Source organism: Pipra filicauda, unplaced genomic scaffold, assembly GCF_003945595.2.
Source record: "Pipra filicauda isolate LSUMZ 115617 unplaced genomic scaffold, ASM394559v2 scaffold121_size3267253_pilon, whole genome shotgun sequence".
NCBI classification, from domain to species: domain Eukaryota; kingdom Metazoa; phylum Chordata; class Aves; order Passeriformes; family Pipridae; genus Pipra; species Pipra filicauda.
In genome coordinates, this window is record NW_024103674.1 from 2521492 (window position 1) to 2540942 (window position 19451).

The 19451-nt window shown below is 46.5% G+C and overlaps 1 protein-coding gene across 8 annotated transcripts in view; it reads left to right on the plus strand.

Annotated features, from left to right (window-relative positions):
• The window catches only part of PRRC2B (proline rich coiled-coil 2B), a 45634-nt gene extending 26329 nt beyond the window's left edge, over window positions 1-19305 (plus strand). For 5 of the 8 annotated variants that reach the window (XM_027739286.2, XM_027739291.2, XM_027739287.2 and 2 more), the window contains exons 15-32: window positions 93-312; window positions 936-2993; window positions 3131-3330; window positions 3890-4035; window positions 4501-4642; window positions 5255-5337; window positions 6046-6237; window positions 6378-6572; window positions 7010-7096; window positions 7460-7564; window positions 8149-8341; window positions 9434-9531; window positions 10169-10296; window positions 10918-11155; window positions 12577-12753; window positions 13418-13509; window positions 14057-14177; window positions 14553-19305. In XM_027739286.2, the coding sequence (XP_027595087.1) occupies window positions 93-312; window positions 936-2993; window positions 3131-3330; window positions 3890-4035; window positions 4501-4642; window positions 5255-5337; window positions 6046-6237; window positions 6378-6572; window positions 7010-7096; window positions 7460-7564; window positions 8149-8341; window positions 9434-9531; window positions 10169-10296; window positions 10918-11155; window positions 12577-12753; window positions 13418-13509; window positions 14057-14177; window positions 14553-14693 (4616 nt within the window). In that variant the 3' untranslated portion in view covers window positions 14694-19305. The remainder of the gene's footprint in view (window positions 1-92; window positions 313-935; window positions 2994-3130; window positions 3331-3889; window positions 4036-4500; window positions 4643-5254; window positions 5338-6045; window positions 6238-6377; window positions 6573-7009; window positions 7097-7459; window positions 7565-8148; window positions 8342-9433; window positions 9532-10168; window positions 10297-10917; window positions 11156-12576; window positions 12754-13417; window positions 13510-14056; window positions 14178-14552) is intronic. The other 3 variants (XM_027739294.2, XM_027739290.2, XM_027739295.2) reach the window with 3 other exon arrangements.
• The last annotated feature ends 146 nt before the right edge of the window (window positions 19306-19451 follow it).

Here is a 19451-nt window from a genome sequence, read left to right on the forward strand (position 1 = left end):
TGCCCTAGAAGGAAGGGGAAAGCTAGTGGGTTGTTTAATTCTTCTTGTCTGTGAGATCCTAGTGCTAATGGCATGAACTCTGTCGTGAGCAGGAATTATGAAGCCCATGATTCAGCAGGACTCCATTGGTGGGAGCAGCTGTCGGTCTGAAGATCAGAACTGTCAAGCAGGGCAGGCAGAGAGAAAAACTGCTCCCTTGGATCCTGTGCCAGTGTGGGGCCAGGACAGCTACACATCTCTGCAGAGCAAAGGATACTCCCTGTCACATCAAAAACAGGCTGACAACATGAGCATGGAGGGACTGCATGCCAGGTGAGTGTCCTCATCTCCTGTCCTCATGCATGCTGTGGTGGGAGGTGCTGCCATAAGTCATCTGCTAAAAAGCAGGTGTAGAGCTGGCCCAAAAGATATCTCTGAACAGGCCCAGGTACTGATCTGGTAGCACTCTTACACTGTTGAGTGTGGTAAAGACTGAGCTATTCAAGGTTTTCTATCTGATGCAGTCAAGGCTGACCAGGTTGGAGCCTGTTCAGTAAGGGAGAGGCACTTGTCACCTACATGGGAGGGTACAGAAAACAGCTAAAAAATTCTGATACCTTTTAGTTGGTCTCCTAGTTCTTTTTGCTTTCTAAAACAAATTCCATGTTCTCAGATCTCCACATATGTTGGAGGCTGAATCTTCCTTCATTTCATAAGTTTGCTGCCCATCTTTAAAAGAGAGAATTGCTTTCTTTATCATGCATTGATTTGACAAACCAGGCAGTACAGCCTGGGGCCACAGCAGATCTGCCCAGCATTCTGGGATTTATAGGCTTATTTAAAATAAACCTCACTTTATTTATTTATTTCCATCTCTTGTGCCCAGCCTGGGCCCTTGGAGATGTGCTGCGCTCTGCATTACCTGACTTCCATTTGTTTGTTGTTTTCCTTCTCAGGAATGACAGTTACTGTGCTGCTGGAAGGCCAGAGAGTCTGAGCACCCAACGAGATCTCTTTGAGGAGAGAGGGGAGGAGTATTTGAATGCTTTTGACAAGAAGGCCCAAGCAGACTTTGACAGCTGCCTGTCTTCTCAGAGGATAGGCCAGGATCTTCTGTTTCAGCATCAGGAGACTGTGCAGGAAACCTGTCCTGCTGGCGGCCGCCATGGAAACTTGAGGTGTTCACCCCTCGAGCCTGACTTTATCCAGGCAGAGAAGAAGCCTGAATATAATGGCTGGGATATCAGCCACCACCAGAAACCCGCGGAGACTGCAGCGGAAGTTGCTGAGGAAGTGCCCAGGGATGAGCAGACGTTCAGTGCTGATCCCTGGAAGAAAGAAGGAGCCAATACCAAACAGGCCACTGAGGAGACATCAGAGTGGGCTCCCGAGAACCGCAACACCAGTGGTCAGCACCAGGAGCAAATGGGGAGGACACGGCGATCCGGCCCCATTAAAAAACCAGTCCTGAAAGCCCTCAAGGTTGAAGAGAAGGAGAAGGAGATGGAGAAGGTTAAACTGGAGGGAGAGGACACCTCACGCCCACTGAAGGAGAAGGCTGCTGTTCAGAAAGTAGAGAATGAGTCAGATGACTCTGCAGCTTTGCTGAACTCCACACGTTATCTGCTGGATGATAAAGGTTCTTCCCAAACCAGCCTGGCACGAGAGGCTGAGAAATCTCAAGAAGAAGAAGAAGAGGAGGAGGAGGAAGAGAAGCCAGAAAGAACCTGGGAGAACAAACTGTCCAGAGAGACTGGTGATCTCCCGCCCACGAAAAGAAACAACTGGATCTTCATTGATGAGGAACAAGCCTTTGGTGGGAGAGGCCAAGGGCGTGGGCGAGGGAGAGGCTTCAGAGAGTTCACTTTCAGAGGCCGAGGCACTGTTGTGAGCAGCCGAGGAGTCTACAACAACCAGCGGAGCAGCCGAGGGCGAGGGCTCCGGGAGTTCAACCAGCCAGAGGACTTCCCCAGAGGGAAGCCAAGGCGCCGGATCGCGAGCGAGACGCACAGTGAAGGGTCAGAGTACGAGGAGCTCCCCAAGCGTCGCCGGCAGAGGGGCTCAGAAAACAGCAATGAAGGCTCTGTGCTGGACAGGGAGGACAGTGATCTGAAAAAGGGAGACTTCAAAGAGTCTTGGAGGTCCAACAAAATCTACTCGGATGATCACAGTAGCCTGGATCCTAAGATGAGGGCTCCGAGAGCGTTCGGGAGGTCGCTGCCACCAAGACTGAGCAACTCTGGCTATGGGCGAAGGGGTTTCATGGGTAAGGAGCCCACCCAGTGGCAAGGCAGGAGTGGGGGAGCAGGGTGGCAGGAGTATAACCACACCTCTCCGTCGGACACTTTTGGGAGCAGGCAGCAGTCTGACAGGGACTACATCCAGGATTCTTACAAACACACGGATTCCTTCTCCAGCCGGGTTTTTGATGAGAGTCATCTGGATGACAAAAGGCACTTTTTCCAGGAGGATTACTCAGCAGATCAGGAGAACATAGAGAACAGGCCGTTCAGGAGGCGCCGCCCCCCCCGCCAAGACAAGCCCCCACGCTTCAGGCGCCTCAGGCAAGAGAGGGAATCGGTGGGGCAGTGGAACCCCGAGGAGGGAGGCCCCAACCTGCTGCCCAGCCAGTGGCCCGGCAGACCCAAGCTGAGTGCAGAGAAGAGCAGCATCTCGGGCAGGCGGTCTCCTGAGCTGTCCTACCAGAACTCTTCAGACCATGCCAACGAGGAGTGGGAGACGGCATCTGAAAGCAGTGACTTCAGCGAGCGGCGGGAGAGGCGGGATGGAGTCCCAGAGAGTGAAGGCCAGCTGGAAGGTGGCCTCAGCACTGGGAGCTTGGGAGAGAAGAGGGAACTAGCAAAGAGAAGCTTCTCAAGCCAGAGGCCACTGGTGGACAGGCAGAGCCGCAAGGCTGAGCCAGCAGGGTTTGCAGAGCAGTCTGTCAGGACTGGTGTAGGAGCAGCTTCCAGATACGAGAGCCAGCAGAACGGGACCCTGATAAAGAGCAAAAGGTAAAGTTGCTTTCTGATCTGTCACCTGATATGCAGATATTGAAGGAGTGGATATACACACCCCATATGTTTTCTTCTTGCCGCTTTTACTTGTGTTCTAATGACAAAACTAAATCCTTTCCCTTCTTTCCGTGTAGGTCTCCAGAAGAAGGAGGAGGCCTTGGTAACACCAGTGGTGGGAGCAGCCACTCCATTTACAGCTTGGATAGGGGCTCCCATGCTAACTCAGAGAGTGCTGAGGGGCCAGGTAAAAAGCCAGAGAAGGAGCCCAAATCCACTGCACAAAGAGCAACTGAGAAGGGAGAGGCCTTGTCACAGTTTGAACTGAGTTATGGAAGTGAGTGTCTTCATTAGTATGTTTTTTTAAAGGGGTAATGCATTGTGGCTGACCTCAAGGCTGACCGCTTCAATCCAGTGTAATTTTGAATATCATATTTTTTTCCATTGATTTGCACAAGTAAATTCTAGTGTATCTAAATAGGGAAAACATGGAAGTTAAAGATGGTGCTAAATTTTAAACCAAACTTTAGCCAGATCTGACAGTGTGTCTCTAATGTTTCTTCTACAGAAAGTTTGGTTTTAGGGAGAATATTTCTCTCTAAGATGTTAGTGTATTTTGGGCTTGAAGTTTTTGTAGTGTGAAGGAAGTTGAGAGTTCCTTCCCCAGAGTGGGGGAATTTGAGTCTGAGCTCATGGCAGGGAGGCAAGAAATGAGTATCTCTGAAAAGAGAAATACCACTATCGTGGCTAGGTTTTGAAGCTGCAGTGTTGTTAACTGAACTTGTTTGCTTGTAGCATGGATCCTTTTTGGAGCGCGCTCTTTAAATTATTGCAATTATAAAGCTTTACGTGCATGACACAAGTGCGCTATTTTTTCCCCTGTGTGCTTTGTTCAGGTACCATCATCGATAATCGGGTGTCAAGCACAGCAGAAGAGAATGAAGTAGGTTCTATGGCAGGTGAAGGCTTCATTGAGGTTCTTACTAAAAAGCAGCGTCGTTTGCTGGAAGAGGAGCGCAGGAAGAAGGAACAGGCTGCTCAGGTGAGGAATGGGAAGCAGGAAAACTTGGACTTGTTACATTGTTTGGATAGCAGTCAGAGAAACAGGACCTCAAAAAGTGTTTGGATGAACAGAAAAACACAGTTGGCTAAAGTAGAACAGATCCTGTCTTAGGCCCCAGAAGCATATTTAGGCTTGGGTTGGTTGGGCCGTTGGTCTGAAAAAGAGGATTTGATTTCTGACTCTTCTTGGCCTCTAGCAGAATTGTTAATTGGGAGTTAAGGAGGGTTTTTTAGAGTGGTCTTCATTCAAAGCAACTTGGCTCAGTAAGCCAGCTGCTTGCTGTAGTTGGTGGGATTTTGGGCAGCATGAGCAGTGAGGGACTTCTGCACTCTTGCTGCGTTATTGCTGTAAAAAAAAATACATGCTGCTGAAGGCAGCTTTCTTCAGGGCCTTGTTAGACTGGGGGAACCTCCCAGTCTGACACCTGGGCCTTTCCTGTCACAGGCACCAGCTAAGGCCCGTGTTCTTCAGTCTCGCATTCCTCCTCGGTTTGCTAAGAAGCAGAACAGCCTGTGCTTGGAGCAAAGTGATGTAACAGTGTCTGGAAACAGCCTGGGCACAGAGATCTGGGAGAGCAACAGCCCAGGTAAGTTTGGGTCTGTTTGTTCCAAAGGGTTTCACAGAGCTGGGGAATCCTCTGGGGTGTACAGAAAGGATGGGGTCCATGCTTGAGAGGAGAGAACCCTCTCCTATCTGATGCTGGAAGTGGGAGGGGAGGTGGCAGACATCTGGAGTAGCATCTGTTATAAGCTGTGCTGTTCAGCCATCCTCCTTCTTTGTTGACCATGTTAGTCTCCTAATCTATTTCTTTTTTGTGTCACATCAAGATTCTACTATGTAGCATTTTCTAGCCAGTTGGGCTGGATCTCCTTTAGCTATTTTCTTATTTAGCCTTCCTACATTTTCTCATCTCTAGCCCTGAATAACTGGTGCCTCCCTTGTTTCTGTCTGTCCTGTCTTTCTCCTGTTGTCATCATGTTCCCTAAGAAATCTCCCTGTTCTCTACCCTCACTCCCCATACCCTGTATTCTCTGATGCATCATGTCTCAGATGTCTGGGCAACACCATCTTTCTGAAGTGGTTAAAATGCTCTTTCTCATGTCTAGAAATGGAAGGTTAATGGTGTAACATGCACAGTGTACATGGTGTGCTCACAGTTGTTCTGAGCAGCTGAGCCCTGTTCTCTGTTCTCTTCCAGCTCTTTCTGTTCAGTCTCCTGGCAGTGATTCCTGGAGCAAGCCTGTAAATACCTTTAATGGCACTGAGTCTGGCACCACTGAGGTAAGTGGCATCTAATGTGCCCTTCAGGTATTGTGTGGATAAAGTATTAATGCAGGTGGCTTTTATGCGTTTCATTGCTCCATCTGTGCTTAGTGACTCTCAGCTCTGCTTGTGCCATTTTAAACTGTCTCTTTGCAGTTATAACTTGAGCTTGATGCTGCTCAAATCTTGACCCTGAGGGCCAAGCGCTGCTTGGTGTTGTATGTGGGTATAAATCTGGAGTAACTGTGTGGTAGAGCTATTCCAGGGTTATGCTCATCACTGGATGCAGGCTATGGTTGAGGAGGATGGAATCCCATAGGTCCTGTTTGTGCCTCATGCCTGTGAGCATTGCGTAGCTGTAGCCTTAACGCAGAGAGGGCAGAGGAAGGAGGTTCTTGAATGCTTCACCTCTGGAGGCCAAGAGTTCAAATTTGCTGTGGGTCACACATGAAATGAGTTTGGCAGTGTCCTCCTAGTCTCTGTGTGTGACACTTTTTCCTTACTCTGAAGCCATGGCCTGTTTGTTGCATTGGTTCACTGTCTCAGGGCCATGTAGAGCTGAAGCAGCGGCCAAGGGGTGCTGCAGGTCAGGCCCAACTCCCTTGCAGTTCACCAAGAGCGTGATTTGAAAGGGGGACATGGTCTTGCTGTTTTCTGGGATATTTTTTCTCCTTTGTGGAGCTGGGTCGGAGTCCGGGGCTTTAACACATCTCGTGCTTTGCATAGCAGGGATTTAAAGGCAGCCAGGGGGATAGTGGCATTGACTTGAGCGCGGAGTCTCGGGAATCCTCCGCGACCTCCTCTCAGCGCAGCTCTCCATATGGCACCCTCAAACCAGAGGAGATGAATGGGGCTGGCCTGGTGGACCCAAAGCCTGACTGCCAGAAGGAGCAAGTGCAGAAGCAATCTGATAAAAAGGTAATCTGGATTTGCAGCCAAGCCAGAGCGCAGAGCGAGAGACCTTGTGAAGTGGTTATGTTGTTCTTGATAGCATTTTTTAAGGCTTGAGATCGGGTTATTCAGTCTTTGTGTCTCAGCCTCTCTGCTTTCCTGTTAAGGATTCAGATCAAGGCTCAGGACAGAACAAGGAACACAAGCCTGGACCAATCGGCAACGAACGCTCCCTGAAAAACAGAAAGGGTTCGGAGGGAACGGAACGGCTGGAAGGGAATATTCCCCCTGTTAATGGGGTGGAAATTCACGTGGATTCTGTACTTCCTGTGCCACCCATTGAATTTGGAGTGAATCCTAAAGTGAGGATTGAATTTAATTTTATCTTCTTGGTGATTTGAGCTTGTTGAGACATGAAAGATGGTTTGAGGCAGAAGAATTATTTATAGGAAGCATCTAGCTGTAGATTTGCCTTAGAACTTCATTGCTGATACAAACCAGGTACTCAAGGTGTCTTGGGAAACATGTAGTATCCACTTGAAAATACTGTCCCGAGGACCAGCTGGGGTGGTAACAGAGGTGAGGGGAAAAATTATGGCCATCTGAGCCTCCGTGTGCCTCTGGAGGTTGCCTGCTGCTCAGTGCTGAGAAGTGTCTTCTGTTCTCTTCCAGCAAGGCTTTACTGGAAGACAATCTTTAGTTTGTAGTGTCATGATTCAAGATAGAGTCATTAACCATGAGAAGTGGATGGGTGGGCCCATGGACCTGGATTTGAATTTTGTGTGTTTTGCTTTTTCAGGACTCTGACTTCAGCTTGCCACCTGGTTCTGCCTCTGGCACTGCAGCTAACCCTGTCACCAAATTGCAGGATGCCTTGGCCAGTAATGTAAGTATTTCTTCTTTTTGGCATTGATTCATTGGAGATACTCTTTATTTAAGCCTCAGTTGCTTTCAAAGGGAGCAGATGTATTTCTGCAAATGAAAGTTACTGGATCAAACTGATGTTTAAGAGGAAGCTGGTATAATTCAGCATAGAGGGGTGTCCTTGCACAGAACCAAACCTTCATTTATTCTGAGAGCAAAATGGATCACGGTTGAATGGGATACTTGACTCCTGCAGTAGCACTGGGGATTGAATCCTTTGAGGTGTAGTTACAGGAGCTGCCAGCTGAGGCTCTGCCAGCCTTGGTGGCTCATGACATCGTCCTAAGAGTTTACAAATATTCACCCTGCACAACTCTCTCCCCAGGCAGGGTTAACGCAGTCCATTCCCATCCTGCGAAGGGATCATCACCTCCAGCGCTGCATCGGCCTGAACCCCATGTCCTTCCCCACTGCAGACCTTACTCTTAAGGTGAGCAAGCTGGCATGTATGCTTGGCCCAGGTGTGGATCTCCGTGGGCAGAGCAGTGAGGGTGGAGAGGTCTTTCCCAGGTGTTCTGTTAAGTATTGATAAACCTTTAATTAGCTCCTGTAAAAGTTGTGCATATCTGCTATTTGATGTGAGTGCAAGACCCTCTCTTTCAAGTCCTGGATGCTGAAGTCCTTGCTAATTGTAGAACAAGTGTAACAGAGCTTTCCTACTATTCCAGTAGCTGGGTAGGATGGCTGGTCAGTGATCCTGGGTGACTGATGGTTTAAAGAGGGGGAAACAAAAAACCAAACAAACCCCACCCAAATGTACAAACAACAGCAACAACAAAAAACCAAATAAACCAGAACACAAAACTCTACCATCCCAAACCCAAAAAGTTCAGCAAATACCAAGGGGTTTGAGTGTTTGTGAAGGATGCTTGTCCCTTGACCTGAGACCTGCCAGCTTTCTACTGTGACTAGACAACAATGAATTTGAGCTCATAAGTCACAGGAGCAACTCTAGGCTTTGGTATTGTCCTCCCCATTTGAACTGTCTGTAGTTATTGTCCTTCATTTCCGTAGATGGAGTCTGCTCGTAAAGCTTGGGAAAACTCTCCTAGTTTACCAGAACAGAACTCCCCAGGAGGTGCAGGCTCAGGCATCCAGCCTCCTTCCAGTGTTGGAGCTTCCAATGGCGTCAGCTACAGTTCTTTTGGTGGAGTTTCTATGCCTCCCATGCCTGTGGCATCCGTAGCACCTTCTGCATCTATTCCAGGTACCTGCAAACTGCAGCAGCAGCGTTTGCATTGTTGGGGTGGTATCTGGGAATCACCCTCTGATTCTAGTAAATGAGAACCCAGAAGAGCTTCCATGTAAAGTAACTAACTGGCTGGTGTTAAATGGGTTCTTAACAATTCAGCCAAGACAGAAAGAGGAACTGTCTCCCCACTTTGAAGAATGTTGAGTGCGATTGGTACAAACTTAGCACAAGGACAACTTACCCTGTGTAGTGGCAAGTCTCTCTGATGTCTCAGTAGATCTTCCTTACCCTTACCCCTTAGTAGAGTAGAAGGGAAGAGGTCTATGGCTGAGAGACTTCCAACAGTCCCAATATCAGTATCAGCCATTCCTCTGCTTCTTTTGCCATTGAAGGCACAGGTTCTGAGCACCTCCTGCTCTTCATATATAATAAAAAATTGCTTATAGTTCACAGAACTCTAGGAGGTGGGAGGGTGTTGCTGTTCTGGAGTTAGAGGAAAAGGTTAAGCTCAGTCATGTTAGATAGTGTGTATAATTAGGGAGAGCATCTAGGAAGAGGAAATGTACTTGGAATTTCTGACTCCTGGGTCCCAAAGAGCTTCTCATGTGTGCACTGACTTTCTCATGTCTCACTTCAAGAATAGAGTGGAATGTATAGTGACTTTGTTATTAGCTTCCAGTGGGAAAACAGATTGTTCCAAGTCAGGTGGCTTCCCTCCTCACCCACTCTAATCTTGGTTCTAAATCCCGTGGTTCAGATCTGCAGAGAACCACAGGAGTGGCACAGCAGTTACTAACTGGTGCCACCCTTGGGGTGAACACAGCTTTTAGATCTGTTGTGTGAAGGTCTCAAACACCATGATTGTCCCTCCCAGCTGCAAAGATGAGGTGATTGCAGAGCAGGTTTCTGGCATTTAGGAACAGTTTGGAGTGTAGTTCACCAATTCCTGAACTGTTAGTGTCTGACTCTTTTTGTGGAGGTGGGAAACCTGGGTACTATGTATTGACTTGCTGAGAGGTTGGAAATAGTCTTGACCTCCACATTTCTAGAGTGTGCCTGTATTTCCCCTGTACCTTGAATTTACAGCCTGCCTTCTCTGATGTTCAGGTAACCATATTCCACCCCTGTATCTGGATGGCCACGTGTTTGCAAGTCAGCCCCGCCTGGTCCCTCAGACGATACCTCAGCAGCAAAGCTACCAACAGGTAAGGGAGCAACACAGCTTGCAGGTGGTTTCTCAGGGAGTCTTCAGGGTGGCATTTAAGAAATTAGGAGTCATTTATCTGTATCATAGCCCAGAGGAGCTTGGATGTGACCTTTAGGTTCCTTGAATGCTGCTTCCCAGTGCATGTCAGAGTTAGGGAAACTGAAGGGAGGGAGTTGAGGAGTTTTCCCCCTTTTGTACCAGTGCCCTTGGACTGGGTTTAACTGAGGCATCTGTGTGAGGTGAAGTGATTTTCAGTAGATTCCACAGCCTGTCAATACTGATGAGTAATTTCACTAGTAAATAGGGTGTCGATAGTGTTGGGAGAGCCCCCTTCAAGGTAAGAGTGCAGGCAGGTGAGAGCTGGGATTGTCAGTGCCCATCCTGTGTGTGGAGCATGTTGGTTCCCTCGTATGTTCATCAAATGCCTCCTTCAGGCATCAGCCTCTTGGTGCCTCTGCAGTGTTTTCCCTGGCAGAGTGCTGCAGTTGTGTGGAATGATGCAGGGGCTGGGTAAAGGCACAGGGTAGGTAATTTTCAGGCAGATTGACTCATGGAGAAAACTGATGGATTTTTAGCAGCCTGGGACAGTTTCTGGCTCCTCTTGTACCTCTTAGTCATACTAATTTCTTCTGCAGGCTGCTGCTGCTCAACAGATTCCCATTTCCCTCCACACATCCTTACAGGCCCAAGCTCAGCTTGGGCTGAGGGGTGGTCTGCCTGTTTCCCAGTCCCAGGAGATGTACAGCTCCATACAGCCCTTCAGGTAATTGCTTTCAGTTTTCATTTCCTTGTGGCTTGCTCTCTTATGTTCCTGATGTCTGTGTGCATGGATCAGATATTCCACACTCACCTTTTCTTTCCTGTTAGTTGGAGTGATGTTTCCTTTCACCTGGGCAGTGTTAATAGGGGAGAGCATGAGCATGAGAGTGAAGTATCAGAGTTAGTCCTTAAATGCATCAAAAACCTAAACACCGAGGTTTAAAAAAAAAAACCTTTTTTTTATTTTTGCGAAGAATTTTGGAATCTTTAATTTCTGATTTTTTTTCTGCTTTGCAAAACTGCTGCAGACTTCTGGTAACCTGAATCCTCCTTTAACTGCCACTCCAGAGGTTGTTGTGCAGGATATTGAAACATAAATTTTGGATACTACACAATGTTGTTCTGTTGAATATTCCTGCAGCACAAGGACACGGTTGTAAAGGCTTAAAAGTAGAAATAAAAAACTCTTGTAACTAAAATAGAAAGTGGTATCGCAGCTTATTTCTAAGCTGTCAGTTTAGTAGTCTGAGAACTGATGGCAGGCCAGATTTGTTTTGACAGGGTGTGTTTGTATAGTCTCCAAAAGTTTTCTGCATAATGACTTGAGCATGTTTCTCTTCTGCAGGTCTCAGGTGTATATGCACCCCAGTCTGTCTCAGCCCAGCACCATGGTCCTGACAGGAGGCACTGCTCTGAAGCCTCCATACTCTGCCTTCCCAGGCATGCAACCCTTGGAGGTGGTGAAAACCCAGTCTGGGTCCCCCTATCAGCCCATGAACGGAAGCCAGACACTGGTTTATGAAGGGCAGATAAACCAGGCTGGTATGGGAGCCTCCCAGATGATGGACTCTCAGCTCACCCAGGTTAGGAGCAGGGCTGGCCAGCCACTCTCTTGTCCAGGCTTTTTCACAGCCACTTGTCTCTGAGAATGGGTTGAAATGGTATTTGTCCTGATTCATGTGTCTCTGTGAACTGAACTCTTCGCAAAGAGGCAGAAGATTTCCCTGAGACACCCTGTTCTGTGAACCATTGTTTCAGACATGCAGCACCTTATTTAATGAGATTCCTGCTAATGCCTTGTCTGTCCCTGCTGAGATGTGATTTTGTAAGTTGGGAGTCAAACCTTGTAGTGCTGCCTGCATAGCAGGCCACGATGCACTAGTTGTCCTAAAAGTACCTCTTCTGAAAGCCAAATCCCAGTCATCTCCGTGTTTAACTCAGCTTCCAGAGTAACTAGGAACTTGTTTTAAAGGCTCATCCGTCTTCTCAGTTCATTTCTTATCCAAGTCTTATTTACAACTTCTGCTGATCTGTTTGGCAGAAACTTAACAAGAATTTCAATGTGTGAAAAAGTTTTTCTAAAGCATGGTTCACATAAAGACATTGAATCCTACTGTGAGCTTAACTGTGTTTGTGGACGTGTGCTGCGAATTCTGGAGAAGTTTGATTCTTTTATTAAACTCATCTTAACGTTTGTTTTGTGCAACATGTTAAGGTTTATTTTTTGTTTCAGAGGGATTTTTATGTTGTGACTGACGTAAAGAGTTAATCCTGAGAGTAACTTAGGTGAGGAAAATACAGAGAATACTGGCAAACTAAATATTTGAAGAAATGACCTATCAATCATAAGCGAGTAACTTGATCTCTTTTGCCAGCCTTTGATTGATATATTTATTTATTCCAGAATGTTGTCTTAGAAACTCCCAAATCCAGCAATTGTGAGAAAATCAGAGGGAACAGGAGACAGTCCTGAGCTACATTATTTTTTTTAATTACTCTTAATTGCTGCCATCATTGGTTTGAAGCTCACTGCAGAACATAGAGCTGAGCTCCCTGTCACTTTCTGGGGACTGAACCCTAGAGAGTGTTTTGGTGTGAAAATATAGGAGACTTTCTGGTTTGGGCAGCAAAGGTGCAAACAAAATGCGTGACCTGAGCTGCCTGACATTGCCATCATATCAAGGGAAGATACACCCGTGCAGTGACCACAAGGAGGACTGGGAAACTGGGCTCTAGGCGAGGAGGAAAGCCCTGTGTCCAAATGCAGTTATGTTAACTTAATGGCATGTTAAAAGCCCAGCTGATAAGGGTGTTGGCAGCACTGCCAGAACATCCATTTCAGTGTGAAAGTCCCTCTTTTAGTGATTTGTGTTTATTCTGTGCCAGACTGCACTGCTTGGGAGCTTCCTCTTAGCAGTGCTGTGCTTTCAGGGTGTTGGGAGGCAGTGTGTCAGACACAAGACTGTTGGTGCCATTAAGGTAACTGCGTGTCCTTGTCACACAGCTGACAATGCCTGTGCCTGGCTCTCAGCTCCCTCTGCCCCGCTACGGCTCTGGCCAGCAGCCCCTGCTTCTACCACAGTCCATCCAGCTTCCTCAGGGGCAAAACCTGCCTGTGGGAGCTCCCCGAAGAATCCTGCCTCCTGGATCCCAGCCTTCTGTCCTTGCTGCCAGCAGGGAGGTAAGGATTAACTCCTGGTGCTCATGGGGGCATTCAGTAACCCCTTCTGTGTTGAAGTTTTGCTCCTTGTTAAGGGGGAGAACGGCTTGTTTGGGATCCTTAAACATCCAAGCCAAGGATTGGTGTTAAACTGAAGGAACCCTTTACCCCACATCTCCAGCGTGCAGGCCAGCAGTTTTCAGGTTTTGCTGCTGGTCACCATTCTGTTTCCAGGGAGCCACATCCTGCCTTGATCCGGTTTGGAGTCTCCAGTTTTATTACATGTTTACACAGGTTTCCCCAGAGTGCTTGAGGGGTGGTGAGCTCCAGACACAGTTGGAATACTGCCCAGATATTTCACTCTGTTGTGAAGCTTGTCCATTTGAGTAGGTATATTAATGTCATGTCTGGTTTGATGGATTTGTATCATAAGTTTGTCTATTATAGGGGAGAGAGAGCATAGTAATTAACTTCCAGGTTCTGTATTTGCTTGTGCTGCTGGCTTGGTGGTTTAATACAAACAGATTGTATCACTTACAAGCCTCACTTTCTTCACCTGAAAAATATTTCTTTTAATGGGCACGATGGGGAGAAGGGCAAAGATTTGGCTTAAGTGTTTATCTGAAGTGACAAGTGACTTATGAATGCAAAGATGATACTCTCTCTCACTCATTTTCCTCTGTAGTCCTCCCAGATGGAAATGAAAGGGTTTCATTTCTCCGATGGTAAACAGAGTATGTCCTCTGGAGGGTCTGTACCATCACCACATACCTACAGGTGAGATGTTTACACCACTTGGGCTCTGTAGTCAGGATGGGGGAGAAACAGCGTCCCCCTTTGCAGGGACGTGGTTTATGTATCATCTCTGTACAAGATCCACTTGGGTTTTCAGGTGTGGAGTGTGCTTACTGCAGTCTAAATATGTGTAGCAAAATGCATGATCATGACTTCCATTTTGTGTTTGGGCCAGTGTGGGAAGTGCATAAAGTTACTTGTTCACTGAGTCTCAAAGACATATTGGAATTGGTGGTTTTGTGTATTCTCGTGAAGGTGGAAAATTTGAGGGTCGTTGAACAGATTGTTTTGATTTCTAGCATGGTCTTCAAGATAGGAGTGCTCATGTCTAGACATACCAGACCTTCAGGTCATGGAGGCTTTTGGGACATGCACTTACTTCATTTTTTTTCTCCTATCCAAGCCTTGTGTTGCCTTTTAGAATGTGGAGCTCAGTGATCTGCACAGCACAGACCCGTGCCCTGTCTACTGCTGCTTTCTGCTGTCTTTTTTTCTTTCACACATGAATAAGGTTCTCATTCCATTGTAGAATTTACTCCATGAATGTTGTCGACTCTTCGATTTCCAGGCCTAGCTCTGCCAGCCCAAGCGGGAAGCCGTCGGGACCAGCAGTGAGCATGGGCTCTGTGCAAGGACACTACGTACAGCAGGTAGGGTGCTTGGAGTTCTCTGTGCAACCAAAAAGTGTCTGCTCTCCTACACTGCCTTGGGCTGCAGAGGAGAGGCAGCAAGGCCTGTGTGCTGAAGCTCGATGTGGGAGCTGTTATTTTACCCGCAGGGAGAGGGGGGTAGGTGAGTGGAGTCCTGGAGTAATGCCGTGTGATTTGAAAGTCAGGAAAGATTAGAGGATTACCTGCTCTACTGTGGAGTTTTTATGGGTTATTTGCATTGCCAAACATGTGAGATACTTTAAGACTCTTAAATGTGAGGTGTTTTAGGAGCAGATTTGATGTCTTGCATGAATGATGGTCTGTCTGCCTAGATGTGTCTGTCCTAGCTAATGCTTTGGTTTTGTGTGTCAAAAGGCAAAGCAGCGGGTGGATGATAACAAAGCCAGTCTGGGAGCAGTGAAGCTGCAAGAAACAGCCTCCCCAAGCCAGATGAAGCCAGTGCGCACAGGAGCGATCAAACCTCAGGCAGTCAAAGTGGAGGAGAGCAAGGCCTAGGAGCACCTCTGATGCCCAGCTGGTCCTGCTGCCTGAGAGGCCCTGCAGCTTAGACTGGACCCCACTGGATCTCCTGAAAATCTCACCAGATCTATCCCCACCCCACACTGACTGACTACAGCGACATCATTCAAGCCCCTCTCCCAACAAAGCAGTTTGAAACAGTGGATATGACATTGACCTGCTTGCTTTAAAACAAACCAATCATGTGACTTTTAAGTGGCTTTAGCCATTTTTTTTTTTTTATTTCCCCCTCCCCATGCCCCATCCACAGGTAGCTGTGATTGCTCACTTGGCAAAGCCCGTCCTTCTCCTTCCCTACTTCTGTCTCAGCAGAGTGGCAACTGGGGGAGAGGGGTTAGTTTGAGGTTTTTCATTTTAAAGGCAGCTGAGGTTTTTACAAAAAAGCTGTATCTTTGTTTATAGCAGAACTTTTATATGTTCTCTCATTCCCCCCCCTTCTTTCTGCTTTCCTCATTCCTTTCAGAAAAGAATTCCCTTCAGCTAAAATGATGTTCTGACAAAACTCTGCTTAGTTTTGTATATGGTTCTGTGCTACGTTGAGAGTTTGAGTTTGTTTGGGTGTATTTCCCCAGATGATTTAGCCTTTGACTATTTGATTAAAAAACCAGGACAGTTATGGCATTTGTTAATTTTTCAGTATTTTTGTTTTAAGCTAGAAGCAGTGCTTGCATTAGGAGTAAATGTGTACTAAAGGCATATAGTAGATCAATGCATCAATCCTGAAACTTGCACCACTTCAATGTAGTTTTGGGGTGTCTTGTACACAACAAAATGTGGCATTTTTATTTTCAGGAAAAAAACCAAACAAACCACCAAATTTCTGTTGCAAGTTCATCTGGATCTAGGTGTTTGGTTTTCCCTTTTTGTGGGTTTGGGATTTTTTTTAATGACTGCCAAACACACACACCAAAATGTAAGTCATAGATTTACGAAATATAAAATTTGTTAAGGAAAAAAAATTCTCATAGCGTATGGGTCAGAAGAGTTGGCTAAAGCCAACGGGTCTGTATGGACTACTTTTTGTAGTTGTGATGCTTGAATTCTTCGTGTCTCCTGCGACTTGTTCTATATTGTGTTCATCCCTCGGGGCTGTTCTCCTAAGCTTTGCTCTTCTCCCTTTTCCCTGAGTCTTGCTTTCCGTTCCTCTAACTCATGGCTTTCTGTAAAATTTGCCTAGAAGCACGTTGGTAAGAGAGCCCCTCTGCAAGGCAGCCATTTTAGCACATTTGGAACCTCCTTTTTTTGTGTTGGAAGTACTTGGTTACAGAGGCAGTTTGGAATCATCCTTCTACTCCTTCCCCGGATGAACAGCAAAGGGTTCTTTACTCCTGATGCATATAGTGTGTGTACAGCATTGTCACCTCACCACTCCTCTCCAGTATTTGATGATCTGCAAAAGGAAGATCCCAGTGGGAGAGGTTGGGTTTTATTTCTCTGGCTGTTTGGTTTTGGTTTGTGTGTATGTGTGTGTGTGTGTGTGTGTGTGGTGTGTGTGTATGTAGATCTTTTAGGATGGACTTATCAAGTCCCTGAAAGGGCTTGGAGTCCTTCACCTAACGGTAGTGTTAAGTAAAAACTACTTTCAGCTAACTTGGTTTGTGTTGTTTTAGCTTTTTCCAAGTGTAAAGTAGGCTGGTCACTCTAAAGTGAGGGACAGAACCATTTTTGGAGGTGATCGCTTGCTCATGGGCTGTGCATTGGTCTCTGCTGGGTGGCAGAAAGTCATTTGGTGGTGGTTCCAAAGAAGATATTTTGAACAAAGAATGTATTTGGGAAGGGATCTGAAAGGTTGTTCTTGTTTCTTCATTTGCTTTCCTCTTCCCCCCCCCATTTTCTGGAAAAGATCCTTTGTAACTTTCTAAGGATGCATTTGAAGTTTTAAGCTAGGCATAAATATGATTTTTATACAGTAGCTTTAAAGAGCTTAGAAACCTAAACTAACTTAGACATAGTAATGTCCCCTCTTCACAGGTGTCCCCATTGATCATGGCAGAGAACCCGAAGGGAAAGGGATAGGATGGTACTTTAAGAAAAAAATAAAAGCTCTTTTTTCTTAGGTTTTATGGTTTTTTAATTTCAGAGCAGAGTGTGCCAGCATCTCTCTAGCATCCTCCTTAAAGTACAGGGTTTGAGATTTAGCGACAAATATTCCCCCGACCTTCAGACATATCCCAGACCTGCATCCTCATCTGCTAGTCCTGCTCCCGACGTTTTCCAAAGATTGCACCACCAGTAAGTCATCCCACCCTCCTTTCTATTTTCTCCCTTGAAATATCATGAACAACAGAATTGTCTGTGGTTTTTTTTATTATCCTTCTGCCCAGCTGGCCCTAGCGAATATCAGCCCAGAATCTAACTGTAATGGCTAAAGAGACTTACCTGAGCCCCCCTCTTCTCATCTCTTCCCTGCCCTAGACACACTACTTCAGCTTTACAAAGACACTAACCTCTTTCCTCCCACCTGTGTGACTTTGGAGTGGTCAGACACGTTGGGAGAAACTGGGTTACTGCTAGATCCAAGTTACTGCAGTCCCTCTGGTGTAAATGCCATCAGAACTACAATACTTCCTGTTGGAAAAGGTCACCCTTCTTTCTCTTTTAACCCCTCCATTCCTTCCCCCCAACAGAATAAAACACTAGAATTTATTTATACGTATTTGATGTTGTAGGTCTAGGTGAAAAAGTAATTGTTTCACTGCTCTATTTATATATTATGTCTGAATTATTCTGTGCAGGAAAGGCCAAGAAATGCATGTGAGCTTCATTCCATTCCTCACCTTTGCGTGACTGTCAGCTGCAGTTGGCAAGACTCTCTCTCACTTTAGTGGAGTTTTGTGTGATGGAAAGCAGTTTTAGAGCCCAAATTTCTACGGTGCAATATCCTTCTCTGGCATATATATTTTTGTTTGTTTGTTTAAAGCTAGTCTAAGGTTAGTGCAGTTTGTGGTGCTCTGGAGTCAAAAGGAAAAGCCTCTGATTCTCAAGGAACAGAAATGCCAAGGGTGCTGGTATGCTGATACAAATCCAGCTTGGGGAGGAGGAGAGTGGAGGTGCACAGAATGTGTTGATGCAGTTGCAGAGGGTCCTTCTGCTCGAAGGGTTTGGGCCCTGATTTATTCCTTTATGAGTTGCTTTTTGACTGGAAATCAGCTACCAAATTGCAGGCTCCTTGTGCTAGGAAAGGTGCAGGGTGCAGCGGGAGGGAGAGGTGGAATCCACCTTCTCAGCAACAGTGGGCAAAGCAGAAATATTCAGAGGCTGACTTTGCTGCTGCGTGTTCAGCAGAAGGTCTGAAGCACGTGTGTGATCCGTTCTTTCCCTCAGTGATTCGTAGCCAGCAGCTGCACTCAGTGCTGCTTTCCTCACCTCACCACCACCTCAGCTGCTGTTGGCTCTTAATTCAATAACAAATAAATATTGAAGTTGTGGGGGGAGGCAGGGGAAAAAAAAAGGCACTCCAGTTTCTTTTTAAATGACGAGTGGAAGCAGCACAGTCACCAGTGACACCGGTCTTGCTGTTGATGTCCCATCACTTGCTCCTGGCTATGCCAGCTGTGCAGTGTCAGCACCTCTGGATGTGTTTGCGCCCATTGCCCTCCCTGTGCGTGTTGTGCTCACGCAGAGGCACTCACTCCATCAGGACCTTCCTTGCAGGAATGCTGCAAAGCTTCAAGCTGCCCTGTGGTTCCTGTGTATTTATAGATTTAAAAATGAGCTGAGCAGTTTTGCTGTGTCTCACCTGGCTCCTCCGTTCACTTTGCAGCCAGACCCCCTGCATGTCAGGATCTCCCTCTGTTGCTTTTTGTTAACCCTCCCTGGTTAAGCACAGATTAATTCTTTGTACCACGGGTTATATTTGACTCAGCAGCCCAGTTTCTCATAAGAAAGTTGCATTTGGGAATAAGAATTAATTTACAGGAGGTGCTTAGTTGTGGCCCATGGGCACAGCAGGTGTGTTTTGCTGAAGTGATGTAACTGGAGGGGCGGCAGAGTCCAGCTGGTTTTTGTTGTTTATTTTAATCCAAAGACCACCAGGTTTTTCCCAGTGGCCACAAACACTCCCTTGGGTTGAATGGCTTGTCCTGGCTGCTCCAGATGTCCTTGACTGTCCCCCCAGGAATCACAGCTGCAGCAGTGAGGCGCTCACCCTTTAGCATGTCTCGAGGCGTTGTCCTTAGCTGGAATCCTCCCTCTGGTTCTGTATAAATTGCATTTGTTGTTTCTCAAGGGGATACTGTCCTCCTTAAAGCTTTTAACCTCATGACCTGTATAGTAAATTTTTTTTGGCCTTTCCTCTCTTTGTCTTTTCATGTAGACCAGATATTTGAAAGGGCAGACGATGGATAATTGTGTAACGTGCAACCTGTTTATATTTTTTGGAAACTTTTACTCGGACCGGAATTCGAATCACGGAATCACCAGGCCAGTTGCGGCACACTCTTTATTGCCCTTCTCCTCGTTTCAGTACCTATTGTTTCTCCTTTCAAATATGTGATTGTATTAGCTCTTTCCATATGAAAGAATTCTCCTTATTTAAATAAAAAAAAATTTAAAAAAATAAAGCAGGTTATGCTTTTCTCAAAAAAAATCCGCAGTCTCTCGTCTCATTCTTTTCGTTAGAATTTCTTCACAGAAAGGGTGATTGGACAGTGGGATGGGCTGCTCAGGGACAGGGTGGAACCACCCTCGCTGAGGGTGTTTAAGGAACGCCTGGACATGGCAGTGAGTGCCCTG